We start from the raw sequence: 20,197 nt of genomic DNA on the forward strand, positions 1-20,197 counted from the left end.
TATTTAAGATTTTATATCTATCTATCTATCTATCTATCTATCCACACAGTTAAGCATATCAGTAATGAGAAGGTTGGCCCAGGATTGGACAAGACTCAGATCTGTTGTTCTTAGTTGACTCAAGGGTACATAGCAACAATAGTAAAGAAGATACATTTTTGTTGTCTTAACTTGTAACCTCTGATGGGGTTTTCCTAAGTCAGTCAATTCAAGGGCAGCTGAGCATGCTGCTTGTTATTCACCTGACGTTCTTAAAGCTTCCCACCACAGAAGAGAACCATGCGGCAGTGGAGAAGGCCCACAGAGCACCCAGGAGAATCAGATGGCAGAGTTACCTTATCCCCCAGGTATGACGGCGGGGCCACCCACCACACACTGAGTACTGTTGCAGGCAGCTCCTGGATGTCCGCGACCACACTGTTGCTGCCCGGGTTGAATGAAGTGGGGATGTCCATGTGATCAGCCATCTCCAGGCGCCAGCCCGTCATATCCACAAACTGCAATGCAAGAGCAAGGATGGAGCCGTGGGACTGAGTCAAGTCAGATATCAAAGAAAGAGGCACACAGCAGCCACTCTGCTTCCAGAGGCTTCCTGCAGAGTCTCCCCTCAGATGCTGTGATAGGGCCTCATCCCATCATGCACCCTGTTACAAGCCCTACCAGGAACACCTGTAGGTGTGTGTTGATGTCCCAGCACACATCTTGATCTTGGTGTTTAGCAGGTGCTCAATAAATGTTTGAATGATAAAGAAAGCCATGTGTGAATAATAACTTGGACTGTGGTGACATCATGATGGTGAGCTCCTTACAGAGAAACATGAAAGGGGACACAATGGTCCTCTGGCGCTGGTTGGTTGTTACTTTTTTTTTCCCTAAATGAAGCATCACAGTATTTTTTTCGATCACAGAGGACCCTCAATCTCATTGCTGTTGAACCAGAACTGACTCACAGCTGACCCTCTAGTGAGTGTTCAGAGGCTGTAAATCTCATGGAGGAGACTGCCCATCTTTCTCCTGCAGAGCTGCTGGAGGATTTGAACTGCCTGAGAGGTACTGCCTTTAGTTTAGCTACACAGCTGTCTTGTTGTTGCTGAGTACTGTAGAGTCAGAACTGACCCATAGCTGACCCTCCAGTGGGTTTTTCAGAGGCAGTTAATCAAATGGGAGGAGATTGCTCATTCTTCTCCTGCAGAGCATCTGGTGGTCTCAAACCACTTGCCTTCAGGATTGCAGTGCCGTTTCTTGCCATTAGGCCACTAGAGCTCGCTATGAGGAGCCAAATGGGAGGAAAGGGAAAAGTATAACATGACAAGATTTAAAGTTAGGAATAATGGTTTCTGATTCTATTTATTGGAGCAGGATGAGACTTCAAAATGGATTTAAAAGGTCATTCTGTCCCCAGTTACCAGCCTGTGCTTTTAAGAGCCATACTGTAGAAAGGATAAATAATCTGTGTTTGAATACCTGTCAGACAGAAGGTATTACTCACCCAAAGAGAGCCAGCAAAGGCCTCTTGGATTATTATGACTGCTGATTCACAGTATAATAAAGATAACAAATGTTTTTGTTTCGCAGAGCTAATTAAAAAGTGTTGCTCCCTTAAATGTGGTAAAATCAATGAGAAGAAAAGTAAAAAAGGAAGAAGAGGATAAGAAGAATAATGAAATGGGGGAGAAGAGCAACAAAGTCCATTTATTTGTTGTTGCTATTGAGTTTGTTCCAACTACTCATAGCAAACGTCGTCCTGACAACCATTGCTAAGTTTGAGCCTATTGTTGAGCTATTGTGTCGCCATGACTCAGAACCAACTCAAAGACAGCGAGCTTCCATTCATTTCCCAAGTATTTATTGGACGCCTACTGTGTCCTGGATCCTGTTCAAGCACTGTGAATTTATCAAAGACCTTGCAATGAGGCAGAAGATAGAAATTTCAGCACTAAGTGTGCACTATATCAAGGAATGAGACATGCGGTCGGGAAAGTAAAGCAGAGTTGTTGTTGTTGTTGCTCTGTGCTGTTGAGTCAAAAGTGACCTATAGCTGACCCTCCAATGGATTTTCAGAGGCAGTAAATCACACAAGAGGTGTGATATGCTTTCTCCCATGAAACAATTGGTGGATTCAAACTACGTGCCTTTGGGATTGCAGCGAATCTTCCTACTACTAGGCCACCAGACCTCCCTAAACGGGTGAGGAGTGAAGGTCTTTCTGAGCATGAGACATTTGGGAGCAAGTACAGGGACACCTGTAGAAGGGATGTTTGCAGCCAAGGGAACAGCAAGGAAAATGTAAAATATTAATAAACAGAAAAGTACACAACATTTCATGTTTCACACCAACTCATTCCTCACCTCAATCTTCAGAAATAAATAAGTGCAAAAAGACTTTCATTGTGTGCTTACCTTCGTCCTTCGCTTATGTGTGCTGGTGCAATGAGTACTGATTCCAAAGCAAAAGCAGCTGGTACAGCCCTTGGGATTGGCTGGCTCCAAATAAAATGAACCTTTTCGGCACACATTACATTCTGCACCTTCCACATTTTCCTGTCGATGTAGAAAACCAAACAAGAGATTATTCCTTCTGAAAGTTCTCTGATTATAGCTAGCTACTTGTACAAAATTTTAGTAGTAATGTAACACAGTAGAATATCAATGTTAATACAATAATAACTGCTATGTGATTGTTAAGCATTTATACATAATCAGTGTTAAACTTTTATACCACTTATCAGAGGGAAGAGAGGGGTCCCTATGTTTTTACGGCACCCCTTGGTATTCTGAAGCATCAGGCAGATTCCCAGTTTGGAGGAATCAATTCATCCCACTTACTACCACCCTCAACCACCGACTGGGAGTAGGAGCTCTCCTAGAGCCACATAGGACCCTAAGAGTAGATATTATTAACTCAGTCTGTGCCCCAGAAATAGGCTTCAGAGGAATCTTATGTTATTAGATGTTGTTGAATTGATTCTAATTCATAACAATTTCTCTCCCACAGAACAAAGCCCTGCCCAGTCCTGCCTTATCCTCACAGCCTCGGCCATGCTTAGAGCTGTGTGATAGTCACTGTCAGTCCACATCATTCAAGGTCTTCCTCTCTTGCATTGACCTGAGGAAGGAGGAGACTAGAAGCCCCCATAGGTTGTAGACAGAAGGCCACACTTGTTATCACTTCTCAAAGGGCTCTTGGGGCTCTGGGGGAATAGAGGGTGCTTCCCTTCTAACCTTTTTTATCACATGAGATCATGACTATGACGGTTACACGTACTAGGAAAAGACTCAGCATGAAGAACACGCCTGACTGCTGGCAGCGGGTGTGCTTGACCTTGACAAGGTCTGTCTTACCTTGCAGAGGCACGCTCCAGTCTCCGGGTCGCACACTCCTGGCTCTGTCCCTTCTCGGTTGCAGTTGCAAGGAACACACTCGGGGAAGTGGTAAAATCCAGGAGTGCACCGGTCACACTGTCGCCCTGTGATCCTGGGCTTGCACCTTCATTCAAGGGAAAGGGGGCAGACATTCTCATCATCTTCCTAGATATGACTCGGAAAGTCCCCTACACCAAGGCGGAGTGGCCGCTGCACAAACCAGTTACACAGACACAGAGGCTGGTGGCCAGAGACAAGCCTAGGAGAGGCTCTCTGGGACACCACCTGCACCCAGCCGACCATCAGCAAGTACACTCACCTGGGCCAGGTGTGGGGTAAGGTGCTGGGTGCAATTGTGGACGCAGCCCAGCCAGCAAGCTCCCACAGGCAGGGAGCACTGCTCAAAAAGGGGGGAACCAGAGTTTGAGGGACAGCAAGCAACTCACTGGCCCAGGGATGTCACAGAGGCTGCCAAGTCAGTGACACCTGAATTGATTGAGTCTTAAGGATCAAGTAAAGAGAGGGTCACGTGCCCGAGACCAGCATTAGAGACAGACCTACACGAGGAGAGAACTTGCATGTGCACGCAGGGTGCATACATGCCGTGCCACTGGGGCAGGTGACACCCTGGGAGTGCTGACTGATGGCTTGTAGGGTAGGTAGGTGCCAGATTGTGGGGTGAGCAGGGGGTGTTGACACTCCCATCAGCTGTAAACCAGCTGCTAAGCACTGACCACAGAAGACAGACCCACTAGCGTGTTTACCCAGCCCAGACACGTGACAGCCATGTTATCCTGGCAAATGATCTAACACCTCGAAGGCTAATTCTCTCATCTGTGTATGAGAGGGAAGCTGAAAGCTGCCCCTCCCGGGATGCAATGGAGACAGACGAAGATTTGCCTATAAAGCACTCAATACCAGGCCTACCTCGTTTGAGGTCAGATTCCCAAAAGGTCTTTTCCTTATGGGCTGTTTTCAAAGGGGTGGGGGGAAGCATACTGGATTTACGTGAAGAACTGATTCAAGGAGATTGAAAAGATGAAGGAGCTAAACTAAAACACGGTAGGAAGCAAGCAGCAAGCTTCAAAAGCCATCTGAGGAGTTGTGACTTTCTGGCTGAGGGGACAAGACAGAGAAGGCAGGACGAACCCTTCCATGCAGTAAATGCCAATTCTGGGAGGAGTCACAGAGCCTTTGGGGATGTTGTTATTATCGCTGTTGTGTGCTGTCAAGTCACTTGGGACCCTTTGTAAAATAGCTCTGAACTCTGCCCTTTCCTGAACCTGTCTCACTGTCTCCAACACACCTACACCCGTTACCCTAGTTACCCTGTCAATCCGTCTCATCCGGGTCTTCCTCTCCTGTGGCTTTTGGAATGCCAATGTAAAAAAAATGGAGCAATCTTTTCGTCTGAGAAAAGTGCTTGCTCCCCATTCACAGACAGACTCTGGCTCACATACAGGCCCAGACACGTTTATCACAATCCCTTGTGCATAAACTCACATATATTCTCACTCACACCCTCTCTCACAGACACATACTCACTCACACATTCGTACACACACACATGCACAACCATGCCCATGCAGTTACTCTCACACAATATTGAATTCACCATTAGAGGGTTCCAGGCCCCAAGTGAATACCCTTTGCTGTTGCAAATTTCAGCCTAAATGTCATCAGAAACTCATTCCCCAAAACACCAGGGTTTGTTCCTACAAGTTCTTTTTCTTTCTGGAGGGAGCAGAGAAGGTGGAGAACAAGGGCTCTGGTGGTCTAGAGGTAGGAAAGAAGAGAGGATGGTCAACTACAGAGAAGCAATAGAAAGAGGAATTCAGGGAGGAAGAGGAACCTTGGTGCCAAGGGAGGGAATGCTGTTCCCGAGGGTTCCTTATAGAAGGGGTGGCCTGGTCAGCCCAGACCAGGAAGACAAAGACAGGTAGACAGGAGCAAATGGTCTCTATTTTGACTCCTTTGGAAAGTAAAGGAACACAAGTATTTTGCAGGGAGGGCAGCTATGGATGTTGTAGGGATGAGCAGGAAGGGAAGCTAAATCATGACTTGTCGATGACAGGATGTGGGAGAGAGGGGATGGCTCAGAGGATGAGAACAAGTCAGCAACACAGGAAGAAGCTATGAGCCTCGGCCGCCAAGGGTCAGCCAGAGCTGACGTGTGGATGAGACCAAACAATACGCTGAGCAGGGTGGGCAGCGCAGTGGCCTGAGGACAGAGCTCTGAGAAGCCTGCTTGGGGCTGACAAGCGAGGGCTAACCAAACCATGAAGGTTAGCATGTAAATACTCGAGTGAAAGAACTCTTAGCCCATCGAGCTTAAGAAAACAGGCCTTAAAAATGAAATGACTTTGTTTTTCAAAGTCAGGCTGAACACTTTTTTAAATTACCAGGTGAAGTCAGCCTGACCTTGGCACCTTTCTCCAGAAAAAATTCTGCTCCCCAAGGACATCCCTGACAAAAGATTAGAGACTCCAGCAGATCCAGGGGAGGGCATCTCCAAGGTGCTGGGCACATGGCCAAATGCTACACAACGACGTGCAGGTGAGAAGCCGAAGGTGCGTGCAGGTATGCTCATCATACGCAGGCCCAGGTGTGGCAGGGTGGGCTCTGCCCTTCAGTCATTAAAGCAGGGAAAGCAGGGGGACAGATTACCCACAAAGGGTTGGTCTTCATTACGTCAGAAAATGAGAAGCTGAGAAAAGCTTTGGAGTGAAGAAGCAACACGACGGAGCGGGAGCTGTCCCAGACCTGCGCCCTCACAGCACCCTGTAAACAACACAGGGCTCCCCATCACCGTCACTAGTGGTTACCACAGGCTCCCCTGCCAGCCTGTGACCTCTCATCAGCAGGCACTGGTGCCTTCCTATGAAATGCAGGGTCTACTGAGGGAAGAAACAGATTACGCCTGACAAAACATGCACAAGAATTGAGAGATTTCATCCTGCCATGTATGCATCTCAAACTCATATATGTGTGTGTGTCTATATGTATGTGTGTATGTCTCTCTCTCTCTCTCTCTCTCTCTCTCTCTCTCTCTCTCTCTCTCTCTCTCTCTCTCTATATATATATATATATATATATATATATATATATATGTGTGTGTGTGTGTGTGTGTGTGTGTTGTTGTTGTTAGGTGCTATCAAGTATGGTCTATGATGTCGTTGTTGTGTACGGTAGAGTCACATAAACCCACAGCTGATCCTCTGGCAGGTTTTCAGAGCCAGTAATTTCATGGGAGGAGATTGCCCATCCTTCTCCTGTTGTGCAGCTGGTGGCCTTGAACTGTGTGCCTTTGGAATTGCAATGTAGCTTCTTGACACCAGACTAACAGCGCTCAACAACAACTGAGTAGGACCTATAGTGATCCTATGAACAATAGATCTTAACCCTGTTATCCTGTGCCATCCTCACAGTCTCTGACGCAATAGAGCCCACTGCAATGTCGACGTGCTCTATCCCTTTGGATAGAATATACTGTGCTTATCCATCTGATTGAGCATCTTCCACTCTGGCTCACCCTCCAGCTTCCCAAGCATGATGTCCCTCTCCAAGGAATAGCCTCTCCTACCAACATGTCTGAAGTACATAAGATGAAGATCTATCATCCTTGCCTCCAAGGAGCACTCTGGCTACACTTTCTTCAAGATATATTCATTTGTTCTTTTGACAGTTCATGGAATAGTCAGTACTCTTCTCCAACCCCACAATTCAAAGGCATCAATTCTTCTGTCATCCTTATTCATTGTCCCCCTCTTAGATGCATACCAAGTGACTGAAAAGACCATGGCCTGAATCAGGAGCACCTTAATCCTCAAGCTGACATCATTGCTCCTCTATAATTTGAAGAATTCCCTCACTGCAGACTTTCCCAATGCAACATGTCTCTTGACCTCCTGACTGCTGGTACCTAGGGTGTTGATTGTGGATACAAGTAAGACGACATCATTGACAACTTTAATCTTTTTCTCCATCTATCATGATGTTGCCTATTGGTCCAGCGGTAAGAATTTTTGTTTTCTATATAGAAGAAAAAATGACAAGAAATCATCCAAAAGCCTCCTAACTTTTTCTTTCATAGGGGAGGTCTCTCCCTTTGTGATGTAACTTCTTAATAAATTTCTCATTACTGTTTTTGCCTAAAAAAGAAATCATCCAAGAGATGAAGTAGCTGCAGATGAGACCTCAGGGAGCTGAAATATACAGACAGAAAAGCAGATAGCCAGGCGCCCTGTAGGTAATAATAATGCTGTTGTGTTAGGCACCATCCAGGCTGTTCCAAATCATAGTGACTCTGCATATAAAAGAACAGACCGAAGCCAGGAGCTGAGGCATCCTCAAAACCACTGCCACAGCTGAGCCCCCTGCTGTAGCCACTGTGCCAATACTTTGAAATTCTTCCTCATTTTGCTGACCTTCTACTCTACCAAACATGATGCTCTTCTCCACAGACCTTTCCTTGCTGATAATGCATCTGAAATCCATGAGATCACCAGCCTTGTTTCTAAAGAGGCGTTCTGGCTGTACTGTATTCATTGTACTTGTTATTAAATGACTCAAGGAACTAAAATAATATTTGTTGTAATATTTGCCATTGAGATGACTATGACTGAGGGACCCAATGAACCACCGACGTGAACTCTGCCCTATATCCTGCCCCACCCATATGTTCTCCCTCAAACTTGAGTGCACTGCTGTAATCCCAGCATGACGTCTTTATCCCCTCCTAAAAATATGCCCAAAGTACAAGAGATGGTGAGGTATGTGACATAGAGGCCATTTCCAAAGGTTTTCTTTTTGCTCTTGAGTTAGGAAAAGGACACATGACTTCACTGGATGTCCAGGGAAGTCTTCTTTCTTTCATTCAGGATTCTTTCATTTACACGGCATAATTTTACAATAGTGTCTGTGATATAATCAAAGATTAAGATAGAAGTAGAATCTGGATTTTCAATTTATATGGAAAGCAATAATTTTATCAAGCATCTTTATTTTAAAGGTGAGGAAACTGAAGCCCAGGAAGGAAAAAAAATGACTTGTCAAGGTCTCCTAGTAACACACTACTCTGAGGAATCATTTAATATGTCAGCCTGACTGTTGCTGTAGTTGTTGTCATGTGCTGTCAAGTCACTTGAGACTCATAGCAACTCTATGTACAAGAGTCCTAGAACCTGTTCTATCCTATGCCAACCTTATTGTCTCCGATACACCTACCCCCATTGCCCCAGTGACTGAATCAATTAATCTCATCAAGGGTCTTCCTCTCCTGCACTGTCCCTCTTCCCTTCCAAGCATGACGTCCCTCTCCAAGGATTGGTCCCTCCTTGTAATATGTCCAGAGTATGTCAGACAAAGCTTCAGAATCCTTGCCTCCAAGAATCAGCCTGGCTTCACCCTCTCCAAGATAAACCTGTTTGTTCTCCTAGCAGAACATGGTATATTCAATACTCTTCTCCAGCACCAAAGCTGAAAGGCATCAATTCTCTTGCTATCATTCCCAGTCATTGTCTAGCTCTATGATGCATAGAAAGCAATTGCAAAGACTATGGCCTGGATCAGGCACACCGTCATTTCCAGACCGATGTCATTACTCTTCAGTACTCTGGACAGGTCCCTGACAGCTGACTTTCCCAATGTAATTCGTCTCAGATATAGATATATCAATAGTTCTGCCAAACACTAGACTGTTCTTAGCAGCTTAAATGACACAACCTTGCTTATGGAAAGTGAGGAGGACTTCAAGCTATTTATGGAGATCAAGAACTACAATTTTCAGTATGGGTTACATTTAAATATAAGGAAAACCCTCAAAAATGTATCAGTAATTCCAAATAGTGGAATAGCTGGGTCATATGGAATTTCTATGTTCAGCTTTTTGAGGAAGCATGAAACTGCGTTCCAGAATGGTTGGACCATTCTACAATGTCACCAACAATGTGTAAGAGTTCTTTTCTCATCACAACCTCTGAGCCACAAATGGAGACTTGTACACCAGTTTTAATAGCATTATTCACCATTGCAAAAACATGGAAACAGCCAAGATGTCCAACTACAAATGAATGGATTGAGAAATTATGGTACATTCATTCACACAATGGAATACTATGCAGCATGCAGAGGCAATGAGTTTGTAAATTATTACCTAACTTGGGAGGGACTGGAGAACACTATGCGGAGTGAATTAATTCCATCCCACAAGGACAAATGTTGTATAAAACCATTATGGTAGAATGAGTATGAGAAGCAGATGAGGAGAATGTGAAGGGAGGGGGGTATTAATCATGGGGTTGTACAATTTGATGGGTGGTTGAGTGAGGGAAATTGGAACAATCTGTTCTGGAAAGCAATGTATTCTGATTTTGTAAATAAACTACTAGTATTAAAAAAAGCACATTAGAGAGAAAAAAGTATCTACAATCCCAATATTTTTAAAATATAAACCATACACACACACACACACACACACTCAAATAGATCAGTAAAAAGCATCATTACCAGTGGAGAAAATACTGAAGTTGTCAAGGATTTAGTTTTACTTGATCCACAATCAACAAACGTAGACTCAGCAGTCAAGGATCAAACAATATCTTGCATTGAGCAGATATACTACAAAATACCCACTTATAGTGTTAGAAACCAAAGATACGACTTTGAGGACTAAAGTCCATGCAAGTGTAGAGTGTTGGACCCAAGTCATGGTATTTTCAGTTGCTTCAGATGCACTTGAAAGCAGAAAAATTACTAAGAAAGACCAAAGACCACAACACGATAAAGGTAAACAAATCAATCGCAAAATGAGCATAGAATATGAACAGACACTTGACCAAAGAAGACATTCAGATGACGAACAAACACATGAAGAAATGTTTAAAATCCCTAGTCCTAAGAGAGATGCAAATCAAAACAAGTATGAGATATCATCTAACCCAAGTAACAACAGCAAAATTCAACAGAGCAGAAAACAACAAATTCTGGTGAGGTTGTGGAGAAACTGGGACCCTTTTTCACTGATGGTGAGAGTGTAAAATGGTGCAACCACTATGGAAGACAGTATAGAACTTTCTCAAAAAGTTAGAAACACCATTTGACCAAGCAATTCCACTACTGGGAATATACCTTAAAGAAACCAGAACTGCCACCCAAGCAGATATATGCACACCCATCTTTATTGCTGCATTGTTCACAATAGCAAAGAGAGGGAAACAACCCAAGTGCCCATCAACAAACAAATGGATAGAGAAGCTCTGGTATAGTTACACAATGGAATACTGTGCAGCATTGAAAAACAAGGAACTCATGAAATATTATACAAAATGGATAACCCTGGAGCACATTATGTTGAGTGAAATATTTCAGTGACAAAAGGACAAATACTGCATAGTGTCACTGTTACAAAACAGGACTGACTCCGGGTTTGGGAGGAAGCTAAGAGGAGAGGGGATAAATAATGTAGACTACATTGAAACAGATGAGGAAGAGAAATACTTAAAAGGAATACATGATCAGGTATTATTTGCATGAAAGTAGTCCAGAATAAGAGCTTCATAGTAAAGTGGACTGGAGCAGGTGGGCGGATTGTATAACGATAAAAGAACTTTTTTTAAATTTTTTTCAAAGAGAAAAGTGAACTGGGGGGAGAGATGTGCAGGGAGGAAAATGTGCAACAATGAATGAACGGAATTCCATGTTGTCTATAAACTTTCATTAAAATCTCAATGAAAAAAGAAATGAAAACGCTTGAATAGTGGAGTGGACCTGGGAGGAGGGATTGCAAAACAATGAAAAAATTTGTCTTTTACTTTTCCAAGAGGGGAGTGTTCTGGAGGGAGGGGTGGGCAGGGAGAAAAGTGCAACAATGAATGAATGGAAATCCAAAGTCTCTGTAAATTTTCATTAAAATTAATAATAATTAAAAAATTTTATAAACTACTACAAAAAAAGACCAAAGGAAAATGTATTTTTTTAATTATAGTGTTTGCAAAAGATATTGAATATATCACAAGCAGCCATGAGAATGAAAGGCAAGGAAAGTGAGACTTTACCTCACACTGACCAGGAGGAGCAGTTAATGGAGAAGGACCCTCCGCTTAAGGAGAGGGAATCAATGGAAAAGGATGTAGACCCTGAACGAGCCCAATTCTAAGGATAGGGCAGGACAGGGCAGTTTCACTCAGAATAACTCAGAGTCAGAAGTGACTCAATGGGGATAATGTAGTGCAATGTAAACACCTTCAATCCTGCAATAGACCTTAACTCATTTGAATGGAGAGTTCCTCAGGATGTGGTCTACATTTAGACCAATAAATTGTATACTGGCCGAAATATACCTCTCTCTTAACTCTACCTTCATCCATCACCTGGTCTATGGATTTTGGACAACTCTTAACATCTGTAACCCCTTGAAGTGAATATATACCTTTGTCTATACTTCTGTCTCAAGTCTCACTAGTTCTTTTCTTCTCAAATAATGACAAGCATGAGTTTAGAGCTCAGTATGATTCAATTTCATTTATCCCCAATTGCCTCTAAAATAAAAATACCAGTTTTAATTAAGACTGAGTACTGTGGATTATTTTTTATATGTATTTAAAAGTAACATTTCCGTTTTCTTTCAGCGAGTGTGATAAATTTAATACCTACGTTGTTGTTATGTGCCCTCGAGTTGGAATTCACTCAGAGCAGGCTCTCCAGCAGGGTTTTAGAAGCTATAAACCACATGGGAGGAGATCGCCCATCTTTCTCCCACAGAGCAGCTGATGGATTCAAACCATGTTCTTCTGGGTTGGCAGCATAACCACTAAGCCACCAGAGCTTCTTAACATGGGTAGACAGGCAAACACAATTTTCAAATTGCCGTTTTTAAGCTCTGCAATGTATGATTGATCATTTGTACAACTGCAAAAGAGTTTATTGCATGACTAGAGAAGGATGTGTTTTTCTCTTTAGTGCAAATTCCAGGTGTCTTTGCTTATTTCTTTCAGATGAGCTTTAGTTTCTCTAAAAATGTTTTCTATTTTCATGAGGGAATTTTCCAGGGAGGGGAAAAAAGCCACATTCCTCGCTTTCACATCTACTAAAGAAATAATCCTGCCAGGCTTTTTAAATATACACCCTGGAGTTACCAAGGGCAATTTATACAATTTGCAGCAATGTACAATGCAGAAAGTTTTTCTTACATTATCTGCCAAGGGCTCTTTTATGGCAAATCCACTTTGATCATGGGAGATATGTCATCCCATTAGGTTATTATAGTCTCCTTAGTAATGTCAAAATAAAAAGATATCACATCTTGGTTCAAGTATGATACAGGCCAGTAAGAACTCATTCCCTGTTCATTTTCCCTTGGGCTTGAGCAAAAATGGAAGATATGTGTCAATCCTGTGATGGTGTTAATATTATTGTTATTCCTATTGTGTACTGCTGAGTTAGAACAGACCCATAACTGACTCTTCAGCAGATTTTCAGAGGCACTTAATTGCACAGGAGGAGACAACTCATCTTTGTACCACAGAGCAACTGGTGAATTTGAACCGTGTGACTTGGTGGTTGCAGCTCAGCTTCTTACTACTGTCATGTTTCAGGAACTTTTAAAATCTACTCAAGTATAACTAACTAATGAATCTTTGTCTGAAAACTCCTTAGGATGTGACCTAATTGATACCAGCAACCAGGAAATTAAAAGACAAATTGCATTGGGAAAGTCTGCTCTCAGGGACATCTCCAGAGCACTGAAGAGCAATGATGTCAGTCTGGAAACTAAGGTGCACCTGACCCAGGCCATGATTTTCACAATTACATACTATGCAACAGAAATCTGGACAATGACTAGGGATGATAGAAAAAGAATCGATGTCTTTGAGCTGTGGAGCTGCAGAAGAGTACTGAATATATCAAGAACTGCTAAGAGAACAAACAGGTCTTTCCTGGAGAGGGCAAAACCAGGCTACTCCTTGGAGGCAAGGATTCTGAAGCTCTGTCTGACATACTTTGGGCATGGGGCCAGGAGGGACCAATCCTTGGAGAGGGCCATTATGCGTGGGAAGGTGGGGGACAGTGCAAGAGAGGAAGACCTTTGATGAAATGGATTGACTCAGTGGCTAGGGTATTGGGGGAAGGTGTGTCAGAGACATTAAGGTTGGCTCAGGATAGAGAAGAGTTTAGGGCTGTTGTATTTATGGTCGCTGCGAGGCACAGGCAGCATGATGGCACATAACCACACCAACCATAAAAATTTATTCATTGAAGTTTTCAATTTGTATTGTATTCTCTATTTCCCTTTTCTGTGAATTATCACAGAGCCTCTGCATTCAAAGTTCTGCAGTGATTTATACTATTGACCAACTACAATCTCTAAAAACTTTCTGCCTTTAATGATCAAACAGTGAATTCCGTTTCTCTATCTGAAAATGATGTCTCCATTGCCTTCTTGGTTCCTTTTTGTTTAAAAAAATGGTTTGTTTACAAAGTTCATGTACATTGTGTTTCACACTATTCTTCATTCACATTGTGTTTCATACAATTATTCTCATGCATTATGTTTTATAAAGTTAGTCACCATTAGACCTTGCCCATCATTCCCCTGTCTTTTCACCTGGATGCTTGCCATTTACTTTTTCCCCTCACCAAAGTGCACCCCTACCCATTCTCATTCCTCATCTCTGACACCTCCCTCTCTTGAGTTCCCATACATGTTTTACTAGTTATCCTTCTACTTTTGCAATAATGGACTTATGTAGTATTTTTTTCTTATGAGAATGCATTAGTGCATTCTGCATAATGCTCTCCAACCTCTCCAAATTATGTAGTATTTTTCAAAATCGTTGCTCCTGAGTGCTGCGTAGTATTCCATTGTGTGAATGTACTACAATTTCTCAATAGATTCTATTGTGGTTGGACATTTGGGCTATTTCCCTGTTCTTACAATGGTGAATAACCCTGCTATGAACATTGGTATACAAATCTCCATTTGTGTCTCAGTTCTAATTTCCTTGGGGTATATTTCTAGTAGTGGAATAGCTGTGTTATATGGAGTTTCTATGTTCGATTTTTTGAAGAAACACCAAACTGTCTTCCAGAACGGTTGTATCATTTTACAATCCTACCAACAGTGTATGAGAGGTTCCACCTCTCCACATCCTTTTCAACATTTATTGCTTTTTGCTCTATTAAACTTTGCCACTGTTACTGGGGTGAAATGGTATCTCATTGTGGTGTTGATTTATATCTCTCTTATTGCCAGTGATTTTGAGCATTTCTTCATGTGTCTGTTGGCCATCTGAATGTCTTCCTCCGTGAAAAGTCTTTCCATGTCTTTTACCCATTTTGTAATTGACTTATCCATCTTTTTCTTCTGGAGGCCTAGTCATATTCTGTAAACTTTTGTTATGAGACCCTTCTTTGAAATGCTATTGCCAATGGTCAACTGATATTTGACAGGAAATAAAACTTACCAAATGGGGAAATGACAACCTCTTCAACAAAAGGTGCTGGCAAAACTGGACTGTTACCTGCAGAAAGCTGAAACAGGATCCACATCTCACATCATAAACAAAAATCAACTCAAGGTGGATTAGAGACCTGGGAGTAAAGCCCCAAACCATAAGGTTCATAAGAGACAAACTGGAACCAAGCTTATAAATGCTTAGCCTATGGTACAAAGAAACTGCCAAATATAGCCAGAAATGCACAATCTGGAGAGGATAAAATTGATGAATGGAACTTTCTAAAGATTAAATCTGTGCTTATCAAAAACTTTTTCCAACAGGGTGAAAAGAAAGCCCACCGATTAGGAGCAAACATTTGGCTGTTCCATTTCAGACAACGTTCTTGGTTCCTTTTAGGCCATGACTGAAAGCACAGGTATCACCAAGGACCTGAACCTGGTCTTCCCTCCTGTGTGTCCACACAATGTTGAGAGCACCTGCTCTTCCTATATCATGTGACAGTCTTCCTTTTCTGAAATATCTCTGAAAATCAACTTCACATCAAGGCGTTTCATTTTTTTTATTTGTCTTTCAATGATATAAAAATGAAAACAATTACTCTTAATTCACTCTGCTTCTTGTTTTCATAAGATTCTGGCTTTGCTTCATTGAAGTCATGCCTAATTCTACAATTTAATTTGCTCTGGTAGATGCACTAGGGAATTTTGAGGGTTTGAAGCATTAGACAAAGGAATTTAGAAGTGTTATAATAGCAGCAGACTGGCCTGGTTGTCTGTTTTTGGACTACTGATGTACTCGTTCTGTTACAACCAGCGGTTCAAACCCAAGATAGCAGCTCTTGTCAATGTTTCTCTCTTGATATCAAGGGGAAAAATGTTCTCATCATCTTATCCTTGTAGGTGTTTCCATTCAGAAACCATTTATTTTATTTTAAAATACTCTGGAACTCTGATACCTAATGTTATGATCAATGTATTCGTTTCATACCAATAAATATTTTTGTTTTTCTAGAAAGAGAAATTAATACCTATAAGAACTTAGAAAGGAAGAAGTCCATTCATTCTATTGTCTGTATTATAACTAATGTTATGGAATGAGATTTGCGTAATTGATTGGAGGAGGAAAGCTAAGAAAAGGTTTCTATACAGATAATAATCATGGTGAATTGACAGGGATGGGAGGTGAAGGAGAGGGAAGCAGAGACTAATGGGTGAATGGGTGGGGTGAAGGGAAAGTCAGGGTACAATGAGGAGTTGATGGGCTGTTATAAATGGCATTGATCAATGTCATTAGTGTTATAAAATAGAAGAATTATTTCATTAAAACCAATTTCAAAAAAGGGTGAAAGGAATTGGCAAGGGAATAATGGGCAATGACTATGAAATATTTGCTATCTGAGGGAGGAAAGTTATGGGAGAGGCAGAAAAGGATGAGATGAAGAACATATTATCCCTGAATACAACAGCGTGTTAGTCCTGAATATGACAGTGGTGCCAGCAGATGAAAGAAGCTATAATGAGAGCAAGCACAATGCCATGAAATGGAGAGAAGAGCCCAGAGTTAAGGCCCACCCCCATCAAGCTGACCAGGACTCTCCATTGAGTGTCTCAGGCTGTAAACCTTTACCTTCTCATTTGATTTCTGAAGCTGTAAATCTTTACCCTTTCATTGGGTTCCCGAGGTAGTAAACCTTTGCCCTTCCATTGGGTTTCCAAGGCTGTAAAGCTTTAAGGGAGAAAAGTGCCCACCCCTCTCCCATAGTGTAGCTGACGGGTTTGACCTGTGTACCTAATGCCAAAGACCTTGGTGAAATTAGGCATCAAAGCCAAATGATGGCTCCCAATCTACAAGGCACTGCCCTTTGTCCAGGGCTCTTTGGACCAAAGAAACAGGGAGTGGAGGCAATTTCCCTGAAGAAGAGCATCTGAATCACCAATGAAGTCATGTTGTTGTTGTTAGGTGCCGTACAGCTCAGAGTGACCCTATGAACAACAGATCTGAACCCCATCCTATCCTGTGCCATAGTCATACTTCCTGACACATCAGAGCCCTTTGTGGCAGTCACTGTGTCAATCCACCTGGTTGAGGGTCTTCTCCTTCTTCACTGACCCTCTGCCTTTCTGAGCATCATGTTCCTCTCCAAGGATCAGCCCTTCCTAGTAAGAGGCCCGAAGTATGTGGGGCAAAGCTTCATTACCTTTACCTCCAAAAAGCACTCTGGTTGCATCTTCTCCAAGATACTCTGAAGTCAAAAGAACATATATCTTTTTCATCTTCTCTTACCAATAAAAGTAATTGGGCTGATTTTGCATCACATATACATATATGTAAAGGAGATCTGGTTGCCTAGTGGTAAAAACCTGTGCTGCAATCCTGGAGGCATGTAGTTTGAATCTGCCAGCTGCTCTGGGGAGAAGGATAGTCAGCCATTGGTCAGTTCTGACTCAATAATAACAACAACAACAACATCAAATATACATAATTTTAATTATATATTTAATTTATATATCATTTTAATTATACATTATATATGTATAAAATTTTAACCTTCAACTCTTCCATATTTTTCTATGACTTCAAGCTTCTCTGAGACATGGTCTGTTCAACTGTTCAAATTTACTGCTTAACCATCCCAGGCCCTGGTAGACCCTGTTTCCATCTAGATGCCATTCTCCTCCTACATTAGCTAACTTTCTAGAAAGAAGTTAACACTGTCACGCACAGGACTTGGGTCCATCCGGTATAAGGGAGGATTCAGTCAAGAAACTGACTTCCTTCCAGAGAATACTGAGCACTAGACTGAGCAGAACCTTCATTAGAATCTGTGCTGACTCCCAGGAGCTCAAAAAACTCTGCAGCTGTCCCCGCAGAACTTTCCAGCAAACATTCAGTTTAAGCTTGTATTTTAATGATAACTGAGTTGACTCAGCAAGGACTCACACACACACACACACACACACACACACACACACACACACACACCCACACACCCTGCAGGTTTAGAAACTTGGAATGTTTCATGACTAAAGTTTTCTCTGAAACGCCTTCCAAAGTCCTGGTAGCATATGATAGTGGTGAGGCACCAGACAATAATGAAAGGTGTGGTTAAGGATCCTTCCTCAGAAAAAGCAAACCCTGCTGCCCTCAAGCCAGAGTTTCTGCGTGTACCACCAACAGCCACAGACCCCCCCGAGACCTCACAGCCAAATAAGAGATTCTAGATGCCAAGAAACCACACAGCTGGGTAGGGGTGAGGGCCAGTAGGTGGGGTGAATGAGCCCATGCTACCTTCTCCACATGGCTATCCTGGCCAGGAGGCCACATGCCCTGGCTTAGTTTTCCTTCGATGTAATCACAGATGACATTCTTGGCAGCCTCTCTCTCTAGGAGACTGAGAGGAATTCCTTGTCCCCGCCAATCCTACTGAGATTAGACTGGCGACTTGGATTGAAAAGACACAAATGAATGGATAAAGAAGCTGGGGTATATTCACACAATGGAATACTATGCTGCATTGAAAAACAAGAAAACCATGCAATATTATTCAAAATGATGACCCTGGAGGACATTATGCTGAGTGAAGTATCCCAGTCACAAAAGGACAAATACTGCATGATGCCACTGTTGTAAAACAGGACTGACCTCGGCATTGGGGGGAGACTGAGAAAGATGGGTTCAATAATGTATATTGCATTGAAACAGATGAGGGAGAAAACTGTTTAAAAGGGATATGTGATTAGGTATTCTTGTCATGATAGGAGTCCAGAGCGAAGGCTACATGGTGGAGTAGACCTAGGGGGCAGGTTTGTAAAACAATGAAAGAATTTTTCTTTTACTTTTCCAAGAGGGCAGTGTACTAGGGGGGAGGGCTGGGAGGGGAGAAAAATGCAACAATGAATGAATGGAAATCCAAAGTTTTTGTAAATTTTTACTGAAACTAATAATAAATTTAAGTAAAACAAAACAAAACCAAAAATAGAGAAAAGACACTAGTCTCTATCACTGAATGGCAGTGCTCACCACAGTGCTAGACAGAGCTTGATCCATGAACCAACCCTCTTAAGAACACATCTGCTTGAGCCCTCCTCTTGCATACTGTACACTGACCACAGTGTGCCCGTGATGAGGGATGTCCACACTCAGGCCAGGCTCCAGGCATGTCCTGCTGCCTGCCTGTCTGAGTCATGGCAGCAGAACCATGGATTCCAGACTTCATCCTGCACTGTTCTTCACAAAACTGCCTGCTAACAACACTAGGAGCTGAATAAAAATGGATAATGAGCACCACAAGTTAACAAAAACTAACTCAGCCACTGTGAAAGAAACAGATGACTGAATGGGATACAGAACAGTGCTTCTGGCCTGTTACCATCATGGTGGCTTAAAACAATCCAGCCACCCAAGCTCTGCCTGGTTCCTCCCCACTGAGAGGACCAGTCACCCCACACAGCTATAACCCACCTGGTCCAAAGCCACAGCCCCATTCCCTGGACCATCTGAGGTAGAAAATAACAAGGAGTACTGTGTAAGGAGAGGTCATGTGGCCTTCCCTGGAACAGGCCCTTGGCAGGTCACTCCCACACTCACCTGCACTGCCCACTGTCCTTGTCGCATTCAGGGGTGGCAGCCCCCACGGAGCCCCTCCTGGAGCAGTTACAGCCCTCACAGCCGACCAAGGGGTGGAAGCTGAAGGTGTGCATTTCACACACCTCGCACTGGGGCCTGACCGTGCGAGGTGGACAGAGGCACACTCCTGTCATCTCCTGGCAGAGGAGTCGGCCACAGCTGCACGCTGAGGACAAACAGACACCAAGTAAAGACAAGACTCCACCTGAATTCACGGGAGCTCTAGAAGCTTCCAAAGGGGCTGTGAGAAATGGGTGTCTTTCCCTGATCTGCAGTAAAAATTATGTGTCAACTTGGCTCAGTCATGGAGATGCGTTTGATCAAATATTCATCTACATGTCATGGAGGTGGGATATTCATGTGATCAGAATTTAAATCTATTGGTCTTAAGTAAAGCAGATTACAATTCATAAAATCAGTTGCATCCAATATATTGAAAGCTGTAAGAGCAGAAATCAAGGATTCCTGAAAGGATTCTATAGACACCCAGCAGAATTTCTAGCTGACTAGAAGACTGATTATGGACACAATATATATATAAAATTGGGATTTCCAGTCTGTCCCTGACAAAGGGATTTTTTTTACTAGCCTGCCCTCTCCCATGATTCAATTCCTTAAAATCAACCTCTCTTCTCTCTCCACAGAAACACAAATAGCTTCATATTTTTATCCCACCACTGCCACCAAGCAGATTCCAATTCACAGCATAGAACTGCCCAGTAAGGTTTCAGTGGCTACAATTATTTTTGGAA

At 42.7% G+C, this 20,197-nt stretch overlaps 1 protein-coding gene across 1 annotated transcript in view; it reads right to left on the minus strand.

Moving 5' to 3' along the window:
* LAMA3 (laminin, alpha 3) overlaps positions 1-20,197 on the minus strand; it is a 383,386-nt gene that overhangs the window by 116,525 nt on the left and 246,664 nt on the right. Inside the window, 4 exon segments of the mRNA XM_006895048.1 lie at positions 336-497; positions 2,401-2,541; positions 3,343-3,487; positions 19,407-19,611. Coding sequence (XP_006895110.1) covers positions 336-497; positions 2,401-2,541; positions 3,343-3,487; positions 19,407-19,611 — 653 coding nt within the window.

This window comes from Elephantulus edwardii, unplaced genomic scaffold (genome assembly GCF_000299155.1).
Source record: "Elephantulus edwardii isolate Elephantulus edwardi_28Jun2011 unplaced genomic scaffold, EleEdw1.0 scaffold00155, whole genome shotgun sequence".
Classification (NCBI taxonomy): Eukaryota; Metazoa; Chordata; class Mammalia; order Macroscelidea; family Macroscelididae; genus Elephantulus; species Elephantulus edwardii.